The 26,061-nt window shown below is 35.8% G+C and overlaps 1 protein-coding gene across 2 annotated transcripts in view; it reads left to right on the forward strand.

The window, feature by feature from the left end:
- Positions 1-24,721, forward strand: part of DDX46 (DEAD-box helicase 46) — a 42,819-nt gene extending 18,098 nt beyond the window's left edge. Inside the window, exons 14-23 of one of the 2 annotated variants that reach the window (XM_019740343.3) lie at positions 4,751-4,915; positions 5,418-5,580; positions 8,458-8,651; positions 10,299-10,436; positions 11,201-11,350; positions 14,442-14,618; positions 16,025-16,243; positions 16,559-16,703; positions 21,793-21,866; positions 22,912-24,721. In XM_019740343.3, coding sequence (XP_019595902.1) covers positions 4,751-4,915; positions 5,418-5,580; positions 8,458-8,651; positions 10,299-10,436; positions 11,201-11,350; positions 14,442-14,618; positions 16,025-16,243; positions 16,559-16,703; positions 21,793-21,866; positions 22,912-22,959 — 1,473 coding nt within the window. In that variant the 3' untranslated portion in view covers positions 22,960-24,721. The remainder of the gene's footprint in view (positions 1-4,750; positions 4,916-5,417; positions 5,581-8,457; positions 8,652-10,298; positions 10,437-11,200; positions 11,351-14,441; positions 14,619-16,024; positions 16,244-16,558; positions 16,704-21,792; positions 21,867-22,911) is intronic. The other variant, XM_019740344.3, reaches the window with a different exon arrangement.
- Positions 24,722-26,061: the final 1,340 nt, after the last annotated feature.

Below are 26,061 nucleotides of genomic sequence, written 5' to 3' on the forward strand. Positions count from 1 at the left end.
AAGAACAATGTGAATTGAGTTGTTAATGTGCTGTGGATGTCCAAAAAACTTTTTTTGTTGCGAGCTACAGTAGTAGAAATGAGGTATTGGAAAGGGATAAGATTAAAGTCGTGTTTATTCTTTTCAGTTATTTGTGTATTCTCCAAAAATGTATTGCCTGTCATATAATAGTGTATGTACTGTGTTTAAAGGATTACATTCTAAATGAGAGAGGAGCTCAAAAGAAAGTAAACAGGATTATGGTAACACTTGAACCATGTGAGAAACAGTTAAAGGGGTGAGGAGTATTTAGCTTGTAGTAGAGGACTTGATAATAGCATCCTTTAATACTTTGAAAAAAGTCTCTCACTTGAAAGAAGCATCAAATTTATCCTTTGGGTCCGAAGGAGTAGAACTGGGACCCAGTGGGGAAGATACAGGGAGCTTGATCTGAGCATAATTTCTAAAAGGACTAGATAAGCATTATTTGGAAATGGAACAGGTTACTTTGTGGGTGGGGGAAGATACTGAATATGCTCTTCATAGTTGTGTTCGAATAGAGGGAAGGGGTCCATTATGTGGAAAGAGTAGAGGGAATTTTAAGAATCAGATGGAAGGTGGAACTAGGTGCCCTTTAATGTCCTCCCAGTCATGGAAAATCTTAGATTTTATGATACTGCTTAAGGTAGGTATAGAGCCTACTTATACCTCTATATAGGTCTGATAGGACCTCTCTGGTAAGTCAGATAAGTATTTCCAGAATGAGGTCAAAACATTTCCTATTGATAGCCAAGTATGAATTATCCCTTGCTCTAAGTACATGCATCTACATAATACATGAGTACAAGAGGGAAAAATACTCAGTAATTTATTAATCACTGAAAACCTGTTGAAGAGAAGAAATTGTAGATTAATGATTATTTTGTGAGCTATAGAGGCGATTAGAAAAATGCTGGGTGTGGGTTCAGTGCCATGGAGCACCATTATTATTATTTTTTAACTTTTTAATTTCTTTCAAGTGTGTTTTTCCAGGACCCATCAGCTCCAAGTCAAGTAGTTGTTTCAATCTAGTTGCGGAGGGCACAGCTCACAGTGGCCCATGTGGGGATCGAACTGGCAACCTTGTTGTTAAGAGCACCACGCTCTAACCAACTGAGCTAACTGGCTGCCCCAATGGAGCACTATATTTATAGATGTTTAGCAAGTAAAGGCACTCCCATGTGAATCCAATCTACACACTTTTATCTCAAGAAAAGTTTGCAGGCAGCATTATTCCTCCAGATTTTCTAAACTAAGCTTTTAACTTTTCTATTGAATTTTTGAATTCTGCTTTTATAGTATTGATTTCTAAAATGTCTTTTCTTTCCTCTGAATATTAATTTTAAGTGGCATCCTGTTCTTGTTTCATAGATGCAGAAATTTCTTAAGTTTCTCTGCATAGTGATAGTAGTTTCTTAAAATTTTCATCTCCTTGCAAAGTCTGTTTTCTCCATGTTTCTTTTCCAGTGTATTTGAAAGCTTTAAACAGACCCAAGGATGAGAACACTAAAATAGTCTTACATTTATTAAAGAAATCAAGGAAAACACTAGTTCCTATTTTTCACTAGCAAGTTCTACCAGGCATTCAAGGAATGAATAATTAGATTCCTAGTCATACCTTATTTCAAAGTATAGAAAAAAAGGAATACTCACCAATTTATAAGGTCATTGTAATCTTTTATTTTTAAAAGAGCTCTATTAAGGTCTAATTATGTACCATACACTTCACCTAGTTGTTAGTATACAAACAGATTTGTGCAGCCATCACCACAACCCAGTTTTAGAACATTTCCATCATCAGAAAGATGCCTTGCGCCCATCTGCAATCATTTCCTGTTTCCACCCCAGCCCAAGGCCGCCACTAATCTGCTTTCTGTCTTTATAGATTTGCCTTTTCTGGACTGTCATATAAATGGAATTGTGCTGTATACATCTCGCTTATTTCCCTTAGCATAATGTGATTGAGGTTCATCCATGTCATAGCATGTGCCAATATTTAATTCCTTTTATTGCTGAGTAGTTAGTATTCCATCATTTGGATACATGTCATATTTTGTTTATCCGTTAACCACTTGATGAACATTTGTATTATTCCACTTTTTGGCTATTATGAATAATGCTGCTGTGAACATTTCCATACAAGTCTTTGCGAGGGCTTATGTCTTCATTTCCCTTGGGTAGATACCAAGGTGTAGAATTGGTGTATTTGATTGTAATTTCTGCTTAACTTTTTAAGAAACTTAAATTTTCCCATAGTTGCTATTCCACTTTATAGTCAATATAATACTGATACTAACATCAAGTTAAGATACTTTTTATGTACAACGATGCAAAAACCCTAAAAAATACATTGGGAAACCAAATATAGCAATGCTTAAAATAGATAATAAATCATATTGAAGTTAGTATCTTTGGATGTAAGCCTGGTTTAACGTTCGAAAAATCAAGTAATATAATCCATCCTAATATTAGAATGGAGGAAAAAACTATACCGTTATCTCCAATGATGTAGAAAGGGCATTTGATAAAATTTCATGATTTAAAAATTCAACACACTAAGATTCGTCAGGAACCTCTCTTATCTAATAAAGAGTCTCCACCAAAAAAGCCTATAGAAAACTTACTCGCTGGTGAAATTTTGAAACTATTAACATAAGAAACAAAGTGAAATACTTAACACTGGTTCAGCATTTTACAGGATGTTCTAGCACAGTAAGCAAGTAAAGGGTATAGTGTTTGGAAAGGAAGAAACATCTGTTATCTGTAGGTGATATGATTATCTTTGTAGAAGACTCAAAATAATCAGAATTTATAAGAGACTAGTGAAGTTCTGGACACAAAGTCAGTAAACAAAATAATTTACTACATTCTTTCTCCTAGTAAGTTAGAAAATGTATTTTAAAAAACATGAAGGGCTGGCCCGGTGGCCCAGGCGGTTAGAGCTCCATGCTCCTAACTCCGAAGGCTGCCGGTTCGATTCTCACATGGGCCAGTGGGCTCTCAACCACAAGGTTGCCGGTTCAACTCCTCGAGTCCCGCAAGGGATGGTGGGCTCCGCCCCCTGCAACTAAGATTGAACTCCGCACCTTGAGCTGAGCTTCCTCCTGGATGGCTCAGTTGGTTGGAGTGCGTCCTCTCAACCACAAGGTTGCCGGTTCGACTCCCGCAAGGGATGGTGGGCTGTGCCCCCTGCAACTAGAAACGGCAACTGGACCTGGAGCTGAGCTGCGCCCTCCACAACTAAGATTGAGAGGACAACAACTTGACTTGGAAAAAAAGGCCTGGAAGTACACACTGTTCCCCAATAAAGTCCTGTTCCCCTTCCCCAATAAAATCTTAAAAAAAAACAAAACAAAAAACATGATGGGGGAAAAGATGCCTGAATGGCAAGAATTAAAAAAACGAAACATATGATTTATAAAAGCATAAAAAAACTAAACCTTGATAAAAGATGTGTAAGATATATCGAGAAAATTATGGAACTTTACTAAAAACGTTAAAGAGGACCTAAATTGACTCAAATTTATGTAGAGGTCAGGTGGTAAAGAGTGACCCTCGAAAATCTAGTTTGTTCTCACTTTAGTATTTAGTTTTCTTGGGTCTGCTAAGTCAGGTACCACTTAATCAAAATGTTGTTGCTACCTTCTGTCTTATTTTGTCTTTGTTGGTTTGTACAATTTTTAAAAACAATCCCTGTATTGTTACATTTTTACAGGCGTTTTCAAAGGAAGAGAAGTAAATTCATGTGTTCGACCAATAGTCTTTAACTGAAAGCACTGGCGTATGTTTTAAAGCAATCATTCTGGCTGGTGGGTGGAGAATAGATTTCACATTGGGCAGGAGACCTGTTAGGAGACAGTTGAAATAAACCAGATGTGATACTGTTGCGTGTGGGCCAGGAACCCAGGATTTCCAAGTGCCTTGAGTAGGACTGTCCCTTTCTCAGAATTCACATCATCATTGATTAGAGTGAAAATGTGGTCCTAGAATTCTTTATATTCTTGGAAAGTTCTTCACCCTTCCCAGTTTCTAACCACTCACCACAACCTACCTTGAAACCATTATTTCGTCTTTTTTTTTCTTGTTTATACCAGTCACCACAAGAATCCTAGGAATCCCTGATTCCTCTGTGGCTCCATAGACACGGAAGCAATTGGTACCTGCATCCCACCCCCTCAACAGGATGTCTGTGTTCATTGTTCTGTTTGTTTCTGTAGTTCTTACTGCCATTTGACACATAATACATTTATCTACCTCTTTAGAATATATACTCTGAGAAGACAAGGTTTTGTCTATTTTTATTGTATATTTCAAGCACTTAGAACAATGCCTGGCACATAATGGTTGCTCAGTAAAAAGTGAATAAGTGTTGAATAAGTGAAGGAAAAAAAGTGATACCAAATGGAGAGTGGTTGTGTCCTAGATACGGTTTGAAGATCAAGACTACTGAATTTGTTGATATCTGGGGTGTGAGATGAGTAAGAGCATGCGTAGTCGAAGATGCCTCCTAGATTTTTTGCCTAAACACGTGGGTGACTAGAGTTGTCCTTTCTTGGGAGAGGGAAATTATAAGAGGAGCAAATTATTGGGTAAAATCAATTGTAATATTCTTAGGTAACAAGGTTAAAAGTCACTGAATAGATGTTCTCAAAGTTCCTTCTACTTGGTAATTTTAACATCGTATGATTTTTGGAGACTACACTCACCATATTGATTTCTAATGTTTTCTCAGGTCATGCGCATTGTGGATAATGTCCGTCCTGATCGACAGACAGTTATGTTTTCAGCTACTTTTCCCAGAGCGATGGAGGCTTTGGCTCGCAGAATCCTGAATAAACCTATTGAAGTGCAGGTTGGAGGCAGGAGTGTGGTTTGCTCGGATGTGGAGCAACAAGTGGTGTGTACAATCCTTAGGGAATCCTTAATTCTCTGGATGCTTACGCAGTGTGTGAGCCTTTTGGGATCATTGTGATGTAGGCAGATAATTTCTAAAATTAAATAGCCTTTAATATTTTACCAGAAACGCTTGAACATACTATTCCCTGGAACTGTTTAAAATGCTCTTTTAGTTTCTTTCACCGTAAGTGATGGGCCAGTAGATAGAAATGTCACATAGCTATCTTACTCTTTGGTTGATAAGTTGTGAAGTTAAAAGGCAGAGAGAGCAGATGATCATTTGTCCACATTTGCACGTCTTCTGTTCTCTGAAAGTTACAAAATTTTTTTTGCATTATTGGTTTACTAATTAAAATCAACATTTTCCTGCTTCCTAATGATATATACTATGCAGCAAGATGTTGTCATTTATATACATTTGCCACAAATAAAATGAATATTTTTGTTCAAGAGATGTATTTGCATTTTCATTCTATTAATTTGATGGAATTTGGTGTTTTCAGATTGTGATTGAAGAAGAAAAGAAATTCTTGAAGTTACTTGAGCTTCTGGGCCATTATCAAGAAGCAGGATCTGTCATTATATTTGTGGATAAGCAGGAACATGCTGATGGTCTTCTGAAAGATTTAATGAGAGCATCTTATCCTTGCATGTCTCTTCACGGAGGTAATGTTTAATGAAATATCTATCAAGTACTTAACTTGGCCAAGTACTGGGCTGTATTCTGAATTATGCTATTTACTTTGTATTCTTAATTTAAAGTTAAATTTTATATCATCTATCTTAGTTTTTGTTCACAACAGCTCTGTGGGGGGAAGCATTACTCCATCTTAGAGATAAAATAAGAAAACAAATACATTGGTTTGACCAAATTCCAATGTAGGAGTTAAACTTGAAATTTTCTGATTCATGTTATATTCTCTTCCATGATAGCACCTTACCTAGAGATTTTTATGATTTCATGTTAGAGCTTTAATTGAAATGTTAAAGTAACATTTTAATTTCTTTGTAACATCACCATTGTTAAATGCTATATATGGGACTTGTATATGTGGGAGTTTTGTTTTGTTTTTTAAATAGGACGTTAGCGTGGCTGGACACATATTCCAAACCCGGTCTTTTTTGCAATGGGCAACATCTGATAATTTATTTTAGCCATAGCTGGGGTGCTTGGGTTCTTCATGCGTATGCAGTTTAGGGATCAGATATTTGAGCAGCATTTTTATGTGCAGTCGAGTGTGCCTGCTCTGTTCTTCCAGGTTACATCTTTTCTTTTTTGGTCCTGAGTTTGTCCTGAACTCTCTCTTCTGTTTCTTGTCAGTAAGACTGTTTCTACTCAAGTTTTGACTTCCCTACCTGAGTATTTCAGATCTTGAAATTTTAAATAAATAAATAAAATCCTGTAAACTCAACCAGTTTACGTTCTTTCCAGTGTCAATTCCTTTCCAGTTTCTGTCTGCTTTTAGTCACTCTCTAGTGCCTTTAGGTAGTTGTTTTTGATATTTTGTCCACAATTCATAGTTGTTATCTGGAGGAGGGTTGGTCAAATAAGACCTTCAACTACATTAGTGGACATGTGTGTTTTTTATATAAGCATGGAAGTGTTTTCCCATAATCCCCTGTTTGTACTTTTATCTCTTATGTCAAAATTGCATCACATGCTTATGCCTTAATCATTTGTAGGCGAGGGGCATGATTAATGGTTTTTAAAGTGTTGGCCTGGGTTAAATAAACTCATAAAAATTAAAAAAAGTATTGTCCTGGGACCCCTGAAGGTCTCTTACACTTTCAGGGGGTTCATGAAGTCAAAGGAATTTCTGTAATAACTCCACGATGTTATTTGCCTTTTAAACTCTCATTCTCTCGTGAGTGTATAGTGTAGTTTTCTAGAGACTGCATGGCATTTCATATTGAAACAAATTGTGTGTGGAAGACATGCGATTCCAACTGTCTTCTATTAAGGCAGACATTAAAGAAATTTGTAAAATTATAAAACAATTCCATTTATCTCTTAATAAACTATTTTTTATTGTTTTGGAAAAGCTATTTTTCATAAAAATGTCTTTTATTTTAACAAGTAATTGCTTTATTATTTTTAAATAATAAGTATTTAAAAATTTTCTCAGTTCTAGTTTCTAATACATTAACTGTTGATAGAGATGACCTGTAATAAACTGAAGCTCTCTGGGTCTTGTCTTTATTAATTTATTTAAGAGTATAGGGTAATTTAATTAAGAGTATAAGAGTATTAGTGTAAACCAAGCCATCTCAAGCTTTCTAAACACAGAAAGTTTGAGAAGGCTTGTTTTACACTAATCCTAATTTACCTCCTAAGACTGAGAATTAGGCTTATCTCTGATTTGATATATGTGACCACGTGTTGGCTGAATATGTGAACAAAATTGGGGTTATGTTAAAAAAGAAGAGGGTTAATGGTTGCTGGGCAGGTATCCCATATACTTCAGTTAGTATATTGAATTCTATGGAATAAAATATGTGCAGTTGGGTTAGTAGTTGGGACACCTCAGGCTAAAGTACAAGTTTTGGTATCTTTTAATTATAAAGTTAAATTTCTATTGGTATTAGTTCCATTAATTTTTCTTACGAGATTTTTGAGTACAGTGTTCGGTCCTAGTTTCTTTGATACAAGATCCAAATACTTTGTTTAATTCAGTCTTTATAGAATACATTTAAAATTTTAAGTAATATAAATGAAAATAAATATATAGATGCTAAATATTTTGTGTATGTTAAAATTAGATTTTCTATGAAATCTTAGAGTATCTCCTGCTGCATAAATAAGTTTTAAGGTTTGAGAATTCATCCCATTCCTTTCTCTGATTACTAGAGATTCCTGAGTACCCCATCATCAAATATATTTGTGCCCTGGGCACATCTTGTAATAGAACATTTTGGCTTTTTATGCTCTGTTTTGTCAGTCAGTCTGAGGCTCTTTGGGTAACATATTTAAGAGAGATCCCATTGGGTAAATTTAACCAGTGCACCTCAAACTTTAATGTGCTTATATAATCACCTAAGTATCTTGTTAAAATGCAGAATCTGATTCAGTAGTTTGGGATAGGATCTGAAATTCTGCATTTCCATCAAGCTCCCATGTGATGCTGCTTCTGGTCATTGGACAAAACTGAGTATAAAGGCTTTAAATAACCTACAGAAGAAGGAGAAAGATCTCATTTCTTAGTATAGGCTGAATGTACCTGCCTGTCATTGCTCCCAAAACAGGTTTAAGTTAGTGATTCTGAGATTGGGCTTCTGCAATTTCAAGCCTTATTTACATACAAGAAAGGCGACAAACACGGGTAGATTGGGAAGATTCATAAATGAGTTAATAGCAGTAACCTTTGATCTTGCTGTTACATTTCCTTAGTGTTTTATTTTCTATACTGTAGTTGGATGTGTGGTCAGTATAAGTTGGATTTGTTCTTTACTCAGTGTTTAACTTCTTGCTCTGAGCGTCAGAGGCAATGGAAAGGTTAATTTGAATATGTGCTTTTACAACTCTTACGTTTACTTTACTTTCAGGTATTGATCAATATGACAGAGATAGCATCATAAATGACTTCAAGAATGGGACTTGCAAACTTCTCGTGGCCACCTCTGTTGCTGCTCGAGGTCTAGATGTGAAACATCTGATTCTTGTAGTAAATTACAGCTGTCCCAACCATTACGAGGATTATGTGCACAGAGCAGGACGGACTGGAAGAGCAGGCAACAAAGTAAAAAGAATTTTTCAAAATTTTGATTTGTATACGTGTTGCTTTAGTATTTTAAGGAGTAGATAGTAGGAGTTATGGGGACATTTTGAAAATCCTCAATCATCAGATTATGGGGAATAGTTGCTGTTCATCATTTCTGTTCATATGCATGTCTAGGTATTGTTAAAATTATCAGATACCTAGCTGTTCTGTATAGGCAGATGGTTAACTGTTTGAGTCCCATTAGGTATTTATTTCCCTGCCTAAAAATTTCTATGTATGTAACATACATCCATGTATATAGTTCAGGATCTTTCATTGCTCTTTTATGGGAAAAATATGGAATCATAAACTGTACTTACACCCACATCTATCACCTCTGCCCTCTCCCTGGCCCTCAACACATATATATTAACCTACTTTTTTGACTCGTGTATTCTGGTAAGTATATAGGTCTAATTTATTCTTTTTGAAGGCAGCAGAATGTTCTGTTGTTAGAGACATTTGATGATGATATACTTGAAACTCCAACCCTAGACATTTCTGCATACTGAAGCAATAATAGTATTAATAGTAATAGGTTATATTTATGGAGTACTGATTAAGTGTCAGATATAGAAATGATTTACATATATCATCTCATTTCATCCTCACAAGTTCCCTTTGAAGTGGATAATATCCCCCCCATTTAATAGATGAGAAAAGTTTAGGCATGTAGAAGTTAAGTTATTTGCCCAAGCTTACACAGTTAATTAAGTAGTGGTGGCATTTATTCTTTTAACCCGAGTATTCTGTGGATTCAGGAAACTTTCTGTGTAAAGGGCCAGCTAGTAAAAATTGTAGCCTTTTGGAGTCACGTGTGGTCTCTGTCGTGTGTGTGTGCGCGCGCATCTGTGTGTGTTTATGTACATGTACACAACCTTACAAATGACATAATACCATTCTTAGCTCATGGGCAGTACAGAAGCAGACCATAGGTCAAATCTGGTGACTAGATAGTTCTGAAGTGAAGTATTAAACCATGTTTTAAAATTTATAACAGTTTAATGGTAGGAGCAGAGTATTTGGTGAAGCTGGCAAGCTGATTGTGGTTTGCTATTCCTGTACTTCTAACTCCAGTCTTTCTCTTGCCTGAATCAAAGCTGCTAAGGACATGTGAAGTCTTAGGCTTTAGAGAATCCCAAGGAGGTGATATAGCTGACTTCATGTTGCAAGATGGTTACACACATGTTTTTATATCTTTTATTGGTCTTAAATATGGAAAGCTACATTTTAAGAAGTTGATGCGGGTTAGCTGGGTTAAAGTGGTGCAGTAGGCAGTGGAGAAAGGGAATGCCAGCAAAAAAGGGAAAGATAAAAATACTATATTAAAGGACATTAATATGTGTGACAACGCAATTGTGCATTTATGTAAAATACATATTTCTACTTATGCATAAGAAATTAGAAATTTTCTGGTTTTGCTTATTTCATTTTTAAATATTAAGCCTAAATATTTTACTTTGAATCATTAAAGAATTTAGTAGGACTCTTAAAGTTTTTAAAATTCTTTAACAATGGAGTTAGTCTTAAGAGGATTTATTGGGTGGTTTCGATTTTATCTTGTTTGTGATCTAAATAGGATTCATCTTATTAGTGTCTAATAGATCCACTTTTATCATTCATTAGGGTTACGCATATACTTTTATCACAGAAGATCAAGCTCGCTATGCTGGTGACATCATTAAAGCTCTTGAATTGTCGGGGACTGCAGTGCCTCCTGATCTAGAGAAACTTTGGAGTGATTTCAAAGATCAACAGAAAGCTGTGAGTTTTTTAAATCCCATTTTAAAAAATTTATTTTCAATTACAGTTGACATTCAAAATTATTTTATATTAGTTTCAGGTGTACAGCATAGTGGGTGGATGTTTATATACGAAGTAAATTCCCCCAAGTAGTCTAGTACCCACCTGGCACTATACATAGTTATTGCAGTGTTATTGACTATATTCCCTATGCTTTACATCGTGACTATTTTGTAACAAATGATTTGTACTTCTTAATTCCATCACCTTTTCTACCCATCCCCTTCAGTCCCCCTCCCATCCAGCAACCATCACTTTGTTCTCTATGAGTCTGTTTCTGTTTTGTATGTTCATTTATTTTGTTCTTTAGATTCCACATATAAGTAAGACCACATGTTATTTCTTATTTGACTGATTTTGCTTAGCATAATACCTTCCAGGTCCATCCATGTTGTCGCATTTTAACTCCCATTTTTATGCAAATCATTATTGTGTTCCATATTTAATACTTGTAAACCTTAAAGGGATTATTTTCATTTATCCCTTTAGGGAGAGGGGGGGAAAAAAGGAATGAAAACAAAATCCTTCCTTGTACTTCAGTTTAGTATTTTGAGTAGTCTACATAGAGTTATTTTTTTCTCACATGGCAGATGAAGTGTATTTATTACATTAGCATATACCACCTTGAAAAGTATTTAATTTTCATAAATTTCTTGAAAAATATTTAATTGCCATATTGAAATTTTGTACTATGAAGTTAACGTTTTTTTGTTTTTTCTTGAAAGGAAGGGAAAATAATTAAGAAGAGTAGTGGGTTCTCTGGTAAGGGATTCAAGTTTGATGAAACAGAACAAGCTTTGGCTAATGAGAGGAAGAAATTACAAAAAGCAGCTCTTGGTCTGCAAGATTCAGATGATGAGGATGCTGCAGTCGATGTAAGTATTGTCGTTCTAAGCTTCGTTCTTGCCAATTGAAGCAGTGGTTCCTTTTGTACTGGAGTTCTTACCATATGCTTGTTGAGATAACCAATTAGTGGAAACCTTGGTGTACCCTTCCCAACCTTTTTCTGTGTATATACATACATATGTTCACATGTGTCCGTATTTATGTCTCTCATTTTCATAAAAATGAGATCAGGCTGCTTTATAACTTCCTTTACAGCAATTGTCTTATGTTGAAATCTTCCCATTTCAGTACATTATTCTTGGTGGCCACATAATATTTCATTATATGGCTGTTCCACCATTTAATGAATCAAACCCTTGTTTTTGAATATATGGGTTGTTTCTATATATCATTTGGAATATACTGTACTTTACTATCATAAGCTATACTTCATTGCTCATCCTTGCACATTTAACTGTGCACATTCATCAGATTCAGTCATGAGGATAAGTATGTAAAAGGAAATCCTAGGCCAAAGGGTGTATCTAATTTGGTCTTAACATTATCAGATTGTCCTCCAACAAGGTGAGTATACCAATTTGCACTCTAGTGCTGTGTAAGAGTGCCTGACTCCCCATATCTGTAACAACATTAGTACAAATGTTGTTGTTCATCTTTTTAAATTTAATCATTATAGGGTACTATTATTGATAATAATAGTCAACATTTATTGAGTGCTACTAAATGCCATGTACTGTGGCAAGTGTTTCACAGGGATTATTCTATTCCTTACAATAGCCATATGAGGTAGAAACTCAAGAATATTCCCATTTTATAATTGAGACTGAGTCTTAAAGAAATAATAACCTTTTCAGATTTATACAGTGATTATGGGGAAGAGCTGGGATCTGTACCCATTCCATTATTTCAGAGTCCGTGTTCTTAGCTCATGGAATTATTTGTGAAGAGGGACCCTGAGGACTTAGCAAGCTGAAGGTTTTACAGAGTATTCGTTGGAACCCTAAACCCCCAGGAGCTTGAGGTTTAGAAAAAGATGTTTTCATTATAAAATAATTTTGGAAAATCTGCCTAGTATGTACCACTAGTGGTATTAGCATATCAAAGGATGTGAAAAGTCCTTAATTAAAGAAACTTGTTTAATTTTGTTTAACCCAGGAATCCTCCAACATATTTGATCTTAGATCACATAACATGTTTTTGACATACCCTATTAAACCTTAGCTTAGAACACAATTTTGGAAATCAAGAATTTAATCTGATCTTGTCATTTGAGGACACCGAGGCCCAGGAAAAGTATTTGGCCCACAACCACGCTGGCTGTTAAGTACAGCCAGGCCCAGAACCCCAGTCTCCTATTGACCCGAGCCTATTTTTTCTAGTATACCAGACTGGCTTAAAACTCAATCAATATTTTGGTTATCTGTTAGGGTGTAAGAAATCAATCCAACTTAGTAGATTAAAACATTTATTATCTCACAGTTCCGGAGGGTCAGGAATCAGGAGCAGTTTAGCCAGGTAGTTCTGGCTTAGGGTCTCATGAGGTTGCAGTTAAGCTGTTGTCCCGGGCTGCTGTCATCCGAAGGCTTGACTGATGCAGGACCATCTTCTTCCAAGGTGGCTCCCTCACTTTGATGTTGGCAGAATGCTTCTGCCCTTTACTGCTCTGCCTGTGTGTCCTCATAACATGGCAGCAGCCTTCCCCCAGTGCGAGTGACCCGAGAGAGCAAAGAGGAAAACTTAGTGCCTTTTAATACTCGTCTATGAATTCACACACTAGCACCTCCACTTTATTCTGTCTTAGAAGCAAGTCACTAAGTCCATCCCATACTCAAGGACAGGCTTCATCTCTTGAAGGGAAAAGTATTTGTGGCCATGTTTTTAAATCATCTCAGGTTTTTTTTTGTTGTTACTTTGAACATTTTTTTAAAGTCTCACAGTGCCATATGTTGGTTGTTTCCCTGGTTGTTAAAATAGTGCATGATTTTGATAAAAAATCAGAACAGAACTGAAGTGAATAAAGTCAAAAGTAAAGTTACCCCTGTCAGCTAGCACCATACATATTCCCCATTTCTGATTTTATGCATTTGTTTTGGATTTTAATGCCACATATGCTGTTTAATTTAAAACAGTTTTACCCAGTTAAATGTTAAATTTAAAAGTAGTTGATAACTAAAACCCCTTATTAGATAACAGGTTTTAAAAGAAGCTAAGTTGATTATTTCTACTTCAGTAAAAGGTCTTTTTAAGTTAACCTAATTAATTTTAAATCCTGAACAAAATTTCCTTTGCTTTTGAGATTTAGAAGATAAGGCCTTTTTAGCCTAATTTGAGTATATGAAGGGGTTTGCATCTCTTTATTTGGCAATATCAGTCGTCATTGTTGGGCAAAAGGCATCTTTGAAAGGAAATGCAAATGGTTTACGAGGTAGATGTGGCAAACCTGGGGATTACACAGTCACAGTAGGACTCGCGATTCCTGGGGAGCAGAGGCTTTCAGCATTGCTCTTACTTTGATGGGGAACAGCCTTCCTTTTTTTCCTTTCTTGGTTCAAAGGAATAAAGCAGTAAAGCCATCTTTTCTGATTCTGTTGCCCAGTTTTTCAGGCAAATCCGCTTGTATTTTAGGAGTTGAGAATTTTGGGAGCCTTGTCTTAGGAACATGTACCATTCCCCCTGAGAATCATTGATTATTGTTTTAATTGTCCACTGGTCTTGAGTTATTGCCCCTTCGGCCTCTTTCATTGCAGTGTAATTTGGCCTCAAGACCTGAATTCTGGAGCATCTTAGCTGCATCATGTTGGCTGCTCTGTCTTGATAGCACATGTTCCCCATTGATGAACTGGGATGTATTTTCTGGACCACGCAGGAGCCTGCATAAGTGGTTCATACAACACTGTATCTCTGTTTCCTTTTTTTTTTTAACACCATAGACAACTGATTTTTAAAAAAATAAAATATGTCACCCTTAATGAATAGCTCATATATTTTCCTATTGATCCGTGCGGTTGAATTAACATAAATGTAACTATGATTCTAGAATTTTGGTAGAAATATTCTTTAGTAGTTTTTGTAGACAAACCTAAATTGGTATTTTTAATAACTTTTTTTTTCCTTGTTTAGATTGACGAGCAAATTGAAAGCATGTTTAATTCAAAGAAGAGAGTGAAGGATATGGCTGCTCCTGGAACATCGAGTGTTCCTGCTCCCACTGCAGGAAATGCTGAGAAATTAGAAATCGCTAAGAGACTGGCTCTTAGAATCAATGCTCAGAAGAACTTGGGCATTGAGTCTCAGGTATTAAGTAATTTGTTCCGAGTTTTAATTAGTACTTTCTATAAGTTCTTTGATTTAAATGCTTTTCAGGAATTACGTCGGCACAAGTGAATAACAAGTTCACTAGACACTGAGTTAGTGAGAGTTGAACATCATTCTGAATACAGAATTATTTGATTCTTGGATTTGGACGGTGTCTCTAGTATGGTTAACTGAGGTCTTAATGCCTGTTCTGGAAGGCCTAACGTTAAGCATGTTAGCCACGGAGAAGTTTATAAAGTACTATTCTGATTGTGCTTACCAGAATCTTAAAGAAATAGCTCTCTTTTTCTCTCTCGGTGTGCTTTTTTTGGGTGGGGTATTGGGCACACAAGCAGTTCCTTAGAAGTACAAACACCCAGTTACATGACTCAAACTAATATGATTTTAAAAACAGTAGAAAAATGTGTTAAATATTTTTACATGTTACCTTTCTCTTGGAGCCTTTTTCCTAACTTATTTTTTTAAAATTTTATTATTAGTTTCAGGCGTTTAACTTAATTTCTAACTAAGGGTAAATTTTCATAGCATTTCCAAAGCATAGTTTGCACATTTTTGACAGCATTTTGAAGATTTTTACAGTTTGGGGACCTGTAAGGCCCTCTGTCCAGTCGGCTGTACAGGTTCAGGTCTGTAGCACCTAAGCTGGGCTGACCAAGCCAGAGGCTAGTAGACTAATTGAGTGAGGCAGCCAGAACCAGGGCTCGGAGCCTCAGGTCTCTGCATCTATTTTGTTTAGCCAGTAAGTTATCATGAACTGTTTACTGTACCCAAGCCTGTGCCACCTCTGAGAACAGGGAGTCCAGTACCTAACCTAATATTCTCTGGGATTATTACTGTTAATAACTGTTTATTGGGGAAATCAAATAGCTGTAACTTTTCACTGTTGTTGGAAAAGCTTGAGGTATGAGTCATGTACGACCCACAGAATAATTCTGTCACTGTTAGGCATATAGTAAAGTTAAGTTCAAATTAAAAAACAAAACGGTTTTGAGTAAGTCATTTACTATAATTTATTGAATATTGGGTTGAGCCATGGAGAGAGGAGGACCTTGGTGGTAGTGGACAAAGATTCTAATTCTAAAACTCCTGGAAGCCACAAAGCATAGAAATGGTTTTAGGAATATTGATATTTGATATCAAGAGTTACCTAATTATCTATGTTCAGTAGAACTTTTAATGCAGAGTTGAAGGTTCTTTCGTCATCCAAGTAAGGAAAAAATGTCGCATTATCAATATTAAATATACACTGCTAAATTGCACATATGTGGGATTCTACATTAGAAAGACGCTTTTAGTTAGTACCTTTCCAGAGAATAATTTGGGGTGGGGTCCCTGATCTTGTCTCTGCCTTCATTTGAGATTTGACTGTAGGTCTTCTTTAACTGTAGGATGTAATGCAACAGGCCACCAATGCAATTCTCAGAGGTGGCACCATCCTGGCTCCCACTGTATCTGCAAAAACCATTGCAGAGCAACTTGCTGAAAAGATCAATGCCAAGCTCAATTATGTGCCTTTGGAGAAACAAGAAGAGGAGAGACAGGATGGTGGACAGAATGAATCTTTTAAGAGATATGAGGAAGAATTAGAGATCAATGACTTCCCACAGGCAAGTAACAAATTTAAACCTTTTTCTGTTTTGGAGTAGAAACTCTTGCTTCTTGAGGAGTGAAAATCCCTCTTTAAAAACCCATGAACATTTTAAGAGCTACTTCACTTTTTATCTAGATGGGGGAGACATAACAGAAATGTCATTTTTATGAAAATGTTCTAGGTACATTAGGATCTAAATGAATGTATACTGGTGTCAATTATAATCTTACTATTGACCATAATGTGATTTAGACAACCTATTCTTTGTCATACACCAGGTTTTTTAATCCTGTTACGAAGTGATTTTTATCCCCCATCCTTTCTTTCATAGACTGCTAGGTGGAAAGTTACCTCTAAGGAAGCTCTGCAGAGAATCAGTGAATATTCTGAAGCTGCAATTACAATCAGAGGCACATACTTCCCGCCTGGCAAAGAACCCAAGGAAGGAGAGCGGAAAATTTACTTGGCAATTGAAAGTATGTACTGTTGGTTTTGTTTCAAGGTTAATGTAGACAGACACTCTAATTCACATTCTAATAGACAAAGAATGTGAGGTCAGTTCTAGAGAGGACTGAAAATACGGAATACCTATAAAATAGTTTCATATATTATTTGAGGACTTTCTTTAGAACGTTGGTATGTACACAAAGGTGAATGATCTGTGTTTGGGACTCTTTTAGTTTTGACAATTCAGTCAAATTTGAAAACTCTAAAAGAAAAGGGATTTTCTTTTAATAAGGATTGATCTGTTTACGCTTCTAGTAAGTAGAACATTTTGGCCGAAGTTTAGGTTAGAAAGTAAATCCACTATATTAATAGTCCACTTAATGAATGTTTAAGCAAATATTGCCTCTGAAATTATGCCCATAAAAATTAATGCATACCTTTAAAAAATAACAAGAGGACAATTAACACCATAACTCAAAGGATATTAAGTAATGCATTATCTCAGAATGCTCTGGTTTGCTTTTTAACCTTATTTCATAAATTCAAAAAAGTTACCATTTTGATTTATTTTCCTAATGTGTTATTCCACTACATAGTAGGTTAACCTGCCTCCCTTCGTTTATATTTAACCTGAACAGTCTCTTTGAGACTTTTAAAGTGTAGACCAGCCAGACCCATTTCATCTATTTGATGAACTATTTGTTGGATACTGTTGTGGGAGCTGTGGAGACGTTTCCTCTATGTGTCATGTAAACCCAGAGTCTGCATATCTAGTACTTAAATGGCTTAGATGGCTGCAAAGGAGCTGCTCCCACACTTTGTATCATCTCAGACACCAGTCTAGAACTTTGAATCATGTACATCATTTCTAACAAGGAGGCCTTACCTGATCCCACTTCACTGCTCTGTAGCTCTTTCCTTGCTTTGTTTTTCTTCACAGTATTCATCACATGGAAATTATTGTATGTTTTTACTTGTTGTGTCTCCCCTCAAAAATGCAGTGACTGTTACCTGCTGTATTCCCACTACCTGGCACATGGTAGACACTTGGTAATTGAAAATCGCATCTGGTTAAGCCCTATAGCCAGTCGCTTGTCTTCAGGACACAGAGCATTTGATGGGCGTATCCATTTGATCTCGCTAAAGCAGCACTACCCAAGAGAACTCACTGTGATGGCTGTGGAGCACTTGAAATATGGCCATTGTCACTGAGAATTTCTAAACATTGTTTAATTTTTATTAATTTAAATTTCAGTAACCACCTGGCTGGTGGCGACTGCACTGGATAGCTCAGCTCCATTGTTTGTTGTTGGAAAAGTCAATGGAAGGTTATTTAGATCTACTGAAAAAGTATATTATATGAAGGGTAGTTAATTTTTTCTTGTGTATTTTGGCATTCCTTTGATTTTTGTGAAGATTTTGTAATTTTAAGTAATATTCTTAGTGAAATAAAATGTAAACTAAAAATGATTTAATTATATGTTAGGAATTATTTTTAGGATCTGATTCTTTCCTAGCAAAAACAAAGAATTTCACAGAAAGTAAATTAGTACTGTGCCTATTTAGTCATTTTCCTTTTAATTGGTGACCTCAAATTGTTTTTATGTGGCTTCTTAGTATAAAGACTACAGTAAGAGAAACACATGTGTTCAGTGTGCATCCCATTTACCGCTAAATAGAAATTGTTTCCTGGCCAAAAATGCCTGATGGGGTCAGAGTAAGTTAAAACACTGAAAAGTTCTGTTACCAAGATTCAGATGGTTTTTTTTTTTTTTTTTTAATAAGTGTTTGCCTGGTTGCTATAAACTTTTGATTAGTTTCCAGAGTTCCGATAAAGTTGATTTTAATAGTTTTTGCAAGTTTATTTGCTGCTTTTGTGGAGGGACAGGCTTTTGGAGTTCTCTGCTCTGCCATTTTCACCAATGTCTCTCTCACTATTGGACTTTTTAAAAATTAATAATGATGAATTGTGGCAAAGGTAAAACTCCACTACAGCCTTTATATTTTCCATGTTATTGCCAGTCTACCACTACTGTATAATAAGATTCATACATGTTTCTAAATGGTGTACGAAGGATGTGGGTCCAGAACTAGGCAAATTGCGTTTTTTTGTTTGTGATTGTGACTTTGAGAAACTGACTCATACCTATTTCAAGTCAGGTTTTTCAATGGCACCCTTTTATGTATCCTGAAAGACTTTTGGTCTGCTAGTGACTCGGAGTTTCTAAATCATGTGACAGTGTTCCTTAGCATAGTAATATGGGGATTGTTGGCACCCAGATCTTTAAGGAGAGAAAATTACATTATCTGTCTGCACCGAGGACCGGACAAGTCTCCTTTACTACTCTGTTCATTAGGCCATACAGGATGGAGACACAGTGTCATCCAGTGGAATCTGATGATAAAACTTGGTATACATGGAGTCAGCTTTTAACCCCAGCTTGAATGTCATGGTTATCATTTAAGCAAAAGCAGTATTTTAAATTCCTGCCTTATAAAGAGGTAAATCAAGAGACATGACTGTTTTGAAGATGGACCCTCTATGTAATTTATTAATTTAAAGGTAATTATGCTTGTTTAGTATTGTCTAATTAATGTATCAAAGTTCAGTGTACATATAACTTGATCAGAATATACCTCTTGTACTACAAAGTGAAGTGAGAAGCCTACAGCTTCTGCTGACTTTTCCATCCACCTAGAGTGGTTCTGGTCACTTCTCTACACTGTCAACTTGTACTCAGGAACTAATGTCTGATTTTTATAATCTAAACAAACCCCCTCCCCCCGCCCCACCCCATTGAAAAGATAACCTTGTCAAAAAAAAAATCTTAAATTCTAGAGACATAGGATGCTGAATAAAAGCTGGAGATTAGAAATTAAAATGATCTAAATCTTTAGAAATTTTCATAGATGATTAGATTTTAAAGGATCTTTTAGTGTTTGAAACTCCAACCAAATCAACTGAACACTAATAGGATGAAAACAGGTGTTGGAAGGAGCCTAATGTCATCTGTTTCTAGTTCTGTAATTGGAGGGACCCCACTGCCTGGCTCCTTGGAGGCTCTGTATGGCTCAGCAGCTCCAGGCCTCCCACCAGGCAGCGGGAAGGAGAACAGGAAGGACTTGCGTGCCTAGCCACCCTGTATAATTTATAGCCTGTTTTGTGACCCTCTTTTTACTAGTGGAGAATCCCTTAAAAGCAGCCAGAGTTGTTTTAGGACCAATGAAAGGAAATGCCTCTTTTTCATGGTAGCTTATAAACATATGTAACCTATTACCTAAAGAAGCTGTGTAAGTCAAAAATTTAAACTGGTCCAAATGGTCAGGCTCTACCTAAAGTAGAAAAGTCACTCTTCCACTTGGATCTAGGTGAGAGTGTCATTTTCCTTCTTTTTAAAATAGCACAGAATATCAACAAGTTTCACATCAACTCATGCCAACTAGCATATTTTCCTCCCGAATTTCATTTTGGTTGTAATTTTCAGTGTGGTTTGGCTCTTGATTCTACCCTTGCCTTCACTCTCATCCACCTCTTTTCCCTTCCAGCACCCACCATTTTAAAATGTTGTGGTTGGTGGCTGGTGGAGCTGCAGGACTTAGAATTCACAGCCATACTCATGGCCCTTTCTTTCCTATTGTTAAACTGTTTCCTCTCCCTCTTCCTCCTTTTCCTCCCCATGCTCTCCCCTCCACCCTTCCTTTCCGTTGTCTGGGGGAAATTTTCCCCATTTCTTGTGAATTGTTTTCTTCATTTGGTTTTCCTATAGAGAATGATTAAAATGTAGTCCTCCACCCCGCAACCCCAGTTGTCCTTTTATTCTTTGACATTTCACTCCTAGTCCTTACTCTCTAGTCTATTTCTTTGGTCCAGTTTGCTTCCTCTTAGTGTGCCCTGTACTCCCTGGCATTGTTCTCTGGCTTCAGATTCCTCCATACGTCCCCTTCATGGCTCCCTAATCTCCATCTCTCCTGAACTTCTGGTCCGTATTTCCATTGGCCTTATTGACTAGGTGTCCCAGAAGAACACCAAGTACAGTGATCTCAGAATTGAAATTTACCCACCATTACTGCTGCTAACACCTGTTCTTCCATTTGGATTCAGTGTCTTCTTTATTACTTCTTACTTTACTTGCTTACTCAACTCTTAGCATCATACTTTGTACCTCTTCTTCACTTTTTACATCTAGCCAGAAAAAATTTTGTCCATTCTACCTAAAAAATGTGCTTTCATGGTGGTAGGAACACAATCCAGTGAGAGCACTGAGGAAAAAATACTTAATTGCTTGGAGAAATTGGGGAAAGCTGCTTGGAAGATGTAATATTTCAAAGTTATTCTGGTAGACTGCTTCCCAGCTACTCATCCTGTTGTGATATCTTTACAAGTTTGTTTTTATAGTAGTCTACAAGATCATAAAGAGCAGGAACGAGTTCTTTGTATAATGATTCTGTCACAATGTATCATACATGGTTGGTGCTTAATGTCTCTTGAATTAATAACTATGAATGAATGTCTCCAGCCTGCTTCACCCGCTTGGCTATCTTCCTGTGTTCTCTCACACTCTTTTTTCCCAAGCACGATATGCTTTTTTACTCCTCAGTAATTAAGCATGCCTTTCTTAATTTATACCATTACACAGGTGATTCCCTCTGTAAAATACTCTCCATGTCATCTCTTCTCCCTCCATTATTCATCTTTAAGATTGCTCAGATGACACCTTTCTGAAACATTCGCCGATTTTGAAGAACATAATAAACGTCCAGTAAATATTTGTTAAGTAAATGAACCAAGGAAGTTATATTTCCCTTTAACTTTTTCTTATTCTCTTTTGGACAAATTGCTAGTCTTTTTTCTACTCTTTTTAATCAACATACCAGGAACTCTTGGTAGTACAAGTAATATGACCTCATTGGTTACATTTGAAGCTCTAAAAGTAATGAGAATAATAAGCAGCCATTACATATGTGGATGATGTCTCACCAGGTATTGAAAGGCTATCTTGGCAGGCAGTACGGTGTTCCTGAAAGTCACTCTTAGTATTCCTGCTGGATCCCTATGACATGGATAAACATCCAGTGTAATTCTAGTAGTATGAACAGTGTTTTCCACTCGCTCACCAGGTGCCAACGAACTGGCTGTACAGAAAGCAAAGGCAGAAATCACCAGGCTCATAAAAGAAGAACTGATCCGGCTGGTGAGTGAAAGCCTCAAGGACTTATTTATTTGTCTTAATAAATGTTTTATTAGATATAATATAAATACAGAAAAAATATACAAATCATAACCATATAGCTCGATGAATTTTCACAAAGTAACAAGCACACTGACGTGATCACTATTCTTTTTCATGGCTTTGTAGTATTTAATTACGTGACTACACCACACAACTTATATATTGGGCTTTGGGGTTATTTTAGTTTTTGGTTTTTATGAATAACACTTTTGTAAACATTATTTCATGTCTCTTTGATACACATTATTGTGCTTTTCTCTTGGGTATATGCCTTGGAGTATTGCTAATTATAAAGTATATGTAGTTGAGCTTTAAGTTGGTATTGCTGAATAGTTTTCCAAAGTGGTTATACCAATTTACATTCCTTCCAGTGTTGTATGAAAATTCCAGTTTTTCTATATTTTTACCAATACAGGTATTGTTAGTGTTTTTAAATTTGGGTAAGGAGTTAATTTGATTTTGGAAAACCACCTTTCATAGACCACCTTTCCAAAAGAGGCAGACACATCTCTGTATCTTTAGTGCCAGTTGAAGCTTGTAAACTGTACTTACTGTGTACATTGGGGTGAGCGGCCTTTGAATGGAAACTTGATCCTTTTTCTAAGAATGTGTTTTTGAGGGCTTTTCTAAAATTCCTCTTACAGAATGTTCTTTTGGGGGGATAAAAAGTTTAAAGAATAGGAGGTACACAAAACAAAGGGGAAGAAGAAAAACAACCTGTAAATCAAGTGCTTAAGACTATTTCACCAAAAATAGAAGAAGAACCTTGATGCCACCACCATTAAGTTGGTTCAAAACAGTTGTCAAGGAGTCCAGTGAACACAGAGAAATTACTAGCTATTGACCGAACTGTTCTTTTTTCTTCCATATAATATTAACATTTTTTATTTTAAATATCTGATAGTTTTATACATTTGTAAAAGAAATTACCTTAATTTGTGTTTCTTTTCTTTCCTTTTTCTTTTTTTGCTTTTTCTGACCATGTATCTTTTATTTTCTATTATAGCAAAATTCATACCAACCAACAAATAAAGGAAGATACAAAGTCTTATAAAACATCTGGAAAAAAACTTTTTACCTGTGCTGGTCGTGAAACGTGTGGCATTTGTTGTCTGCAGTTTATAATGTATTGTAAATTAAGATTTCTAAAATTCTGTCTTGCTGATTTTTTAAATAGAAGATACCAGTATTTGCTAAAGAAAGCTTCTTTCAGTAAGTACTCCCAGGATTATCAAATTTTATTTAAAGCAGAGTACGATGTCCTTTAAAGTTTAAACATCAGCAGTTTAAATATTCGGATAATAGTCCAGAAGTTAAAAAAAATGGAAATATTTGCACTTTCTATTGAAGGTAATAAAGTGCACAAGTTGCTAAGAGGCTGTTCACCTTATCTTATCCTCTTGTATTGAAATTGTGATCATCTCTTCAGAAAAGATAAAAATCTTTGTCTAATTTTGTGTCCCTCTTGAGCTTAAATCTTACTTAACTCAGTGGAACAATGTGAACTGGATTTAAGAATGTTATAATAGAATTTTTACAAAATGGATTCAGAGTTTTTGTTTCAATTTTTATCATCGTAAATGGACAATAGTTTCACTGCTTTGGGTTTTGTAATATTAAAGATTTGTAGTATAAAAATCTTTTGCATTTCTTTACACTGCAAAGAGTTTTAGTATTTACTGCTTTTAGGTTCCCCTCACAACTTCTGGCTCTACATCTAGCTACTAACTCTTTTCTAATCTTTCTTAAAAGAAAGTGATTTGTAGCCTGTAAATATTAATGTGATTCCAGTTTTCCCTTGAAAATGTTTGTTTCTACATCTGAACATATAAACACCTTACTAGATTTTTCTTTAGGATTATTGAGTAGGTTGTGAATTTTCTTAAAATTTTTCAGACATAATGATACCTATGTTTTAGACTTAGACATAAGCATCTCTCAGTGACATTTAGTTCACAAGGAATCATAAGTTATATTTTTGAGCCCTCAGATATATTTTCTGAATGTTCTAATTTAAATTGTTATAATTGGATCACCTAATACTCTTTTCAGACCACTGATATATTAGAATTTCATATTGTTGTTGTCAACTCTGGACAAAAGATTTTCAGGATATATTTCTTAAATTAAGAGACATAGAAGTTCCTTTGAATATTCTTGATGTGGAGTTTTAGAAAAGACAAAAAAAATCAAAGCATACTATAACTGTTAAAAAAGAAATCATTTTAACAATACATTAATTGACTAAAATGACAAGGAGTATCAATCATTTCTTCAAAATCAAGTTACCCATACTGAAAAACTAAGATATAACTGGGAAATATTCTTGGATCCCTCATCTATCCACTCTCTTTCTTAGAGGAAGAAAACAGGTAAAACATATATAACAATAGAACCAGACAAACTCTTTACTATAAAATTCCAGGCATCTTGGGCTCCTTTTTTTCCTTCAGTTTATTTATTTGCTTATTTTTATTACCTAGTGATGGTTTGATTCCTTTGATAGAATATGTGGCAATCCCACATTGGTGACAATTGGTGCTCCCCTCAGCCTGCTGGATCACTTTGATTTTCAGAGTTTTATATCATTTTTAGCATTAACTGCCTTTATGTTTGTGTATCTAGTTGTAATAAACCACTGATAGTATTTTGTTCCAAAATGAAACATTTCTCTGTTATTACTTTTTTTAGTGTCACATTGACTCATTGATTTTTAAAATTTGAATGATGTACAGACTAATTTGTTTTCTAATGCAATATCAATATTTGCTCATGTTTTCTAAATTCCTTATAAAATAAAAGTAATTCAATCTGCATTTTCCTAAAATTATCTTTTTTGAAATGTTTTCTGCTGTTTATGTAAATATGTTTATATCAGTAGGCATGTGAGCAAAGTATTGTACTCTCTGTATATTTATTTTACAATTCTAGCAACTTACTACCCAAAATATACAATTCTATCCAAAATATCTTCTTGAAGAGCCCTCTTAGTCTTTGATGGTGTTTGTATTTGGCATAAGACAGATCGGTGGTAGGTGAAATAATAGGTTCATGTGCCAGTTGGCGTTTACCACAGTGACACTCATTTTTAGCATAGAATTAAAAGTAGAGAATTAAATGATAATGGCTAAGTGCTCTCCAGCTCCTTTTAGACACTTTATTATTTGATATATTTCATGTCTTTTCAGCCTTAGAGGTGTACACATGGTGTTCAACTGGTAGTCACAGTGCACTTGTGACTGCAGGGCTTCTTTCAAGGCAGGCAGCCCCTATGTGTAAAAAGGTTTTTGTTTGAACAGAGCCAGCTCTTACGTACCTGGGATTTATAAATCCCATGAAACCAGCTGTGGGGTCTGCTTCTGAGTAACACATCAGCATCTTAAGAATCACAAGCTAGAAAGCCAAGCCTCCAAAGCTGTAACTTGGCTGTGTATGAGCACTTTTCCCTATGCTGCCTCGCTTTGCTTTATAAAACTATCAGCTAACATCGTGCTTGTTCAGATAAGAGCTGGGGAAAATGGTAGTTAAAATGAAATCTAGGGTAAAAAGCTACCCTTGGTTTAGTAAAAGGCTCCATTTTGGTGCTTTATAGACGATGGTGCTAAATTCTTAGAGCAGGCAGGAGTTCTGAGTGGCTAGCCAATGTCCATGAGAATACTCGTCCCCTTAGATTTGAGTCTGGGGCTGCCAGTTTTTCACATTTTGGTATGTAGTTTTATATAAGAATTGGAATCTACTGGCATTTTCTTAATACCTTCTGCTTCTGGCATGAAAAGCTGAAGTTAATGTTTAAAAAAGATGTGTGAGTAAATATAAAGAGAGAAAGAATGAATATGTGTGAGAGGTAGAGGGGCTGGCTTAACTTTTTATTCAGTTTAGCTGTTGTAACCATCAGAAAACCTTAATAAAAATGTCACTGGAGTAGGGCATTTAACTCAGAGTATAACATCTTCGTACACATTGTTTAATGAAACACGTTCTGCTCTTAAGCCAGCTCTCTGGAGCTAAAGGTGGCTGTATTTCCCTCACTTGGTAAAAAGATTCCCTGATATGTTACTAATTGCAGATATTTGACAAAAGATTATAAGTTCTCTATCAACTTAAATCTTCCTCAGCCAGGAGTCCAAGTAGAATTGTGAAGGAAAAGTGTAAACAA

Source organism: Rhinolophus sinicus, chromosome 5 (assembly GCF_057876585.1).
Source record: "Rhinolophus sinicus isolate RSI-liver-muscle chromosome 5, RSI-T2T, whole genome shotgun sequence".
Classification (NCBI taxonomy): domain Eukaryota; kingdom Metazoa; phylum Chordata; class Mammalia; order Chiroptera; family Rhinolophidae; genus Rhinolophus; species Rhinolophus sinicus.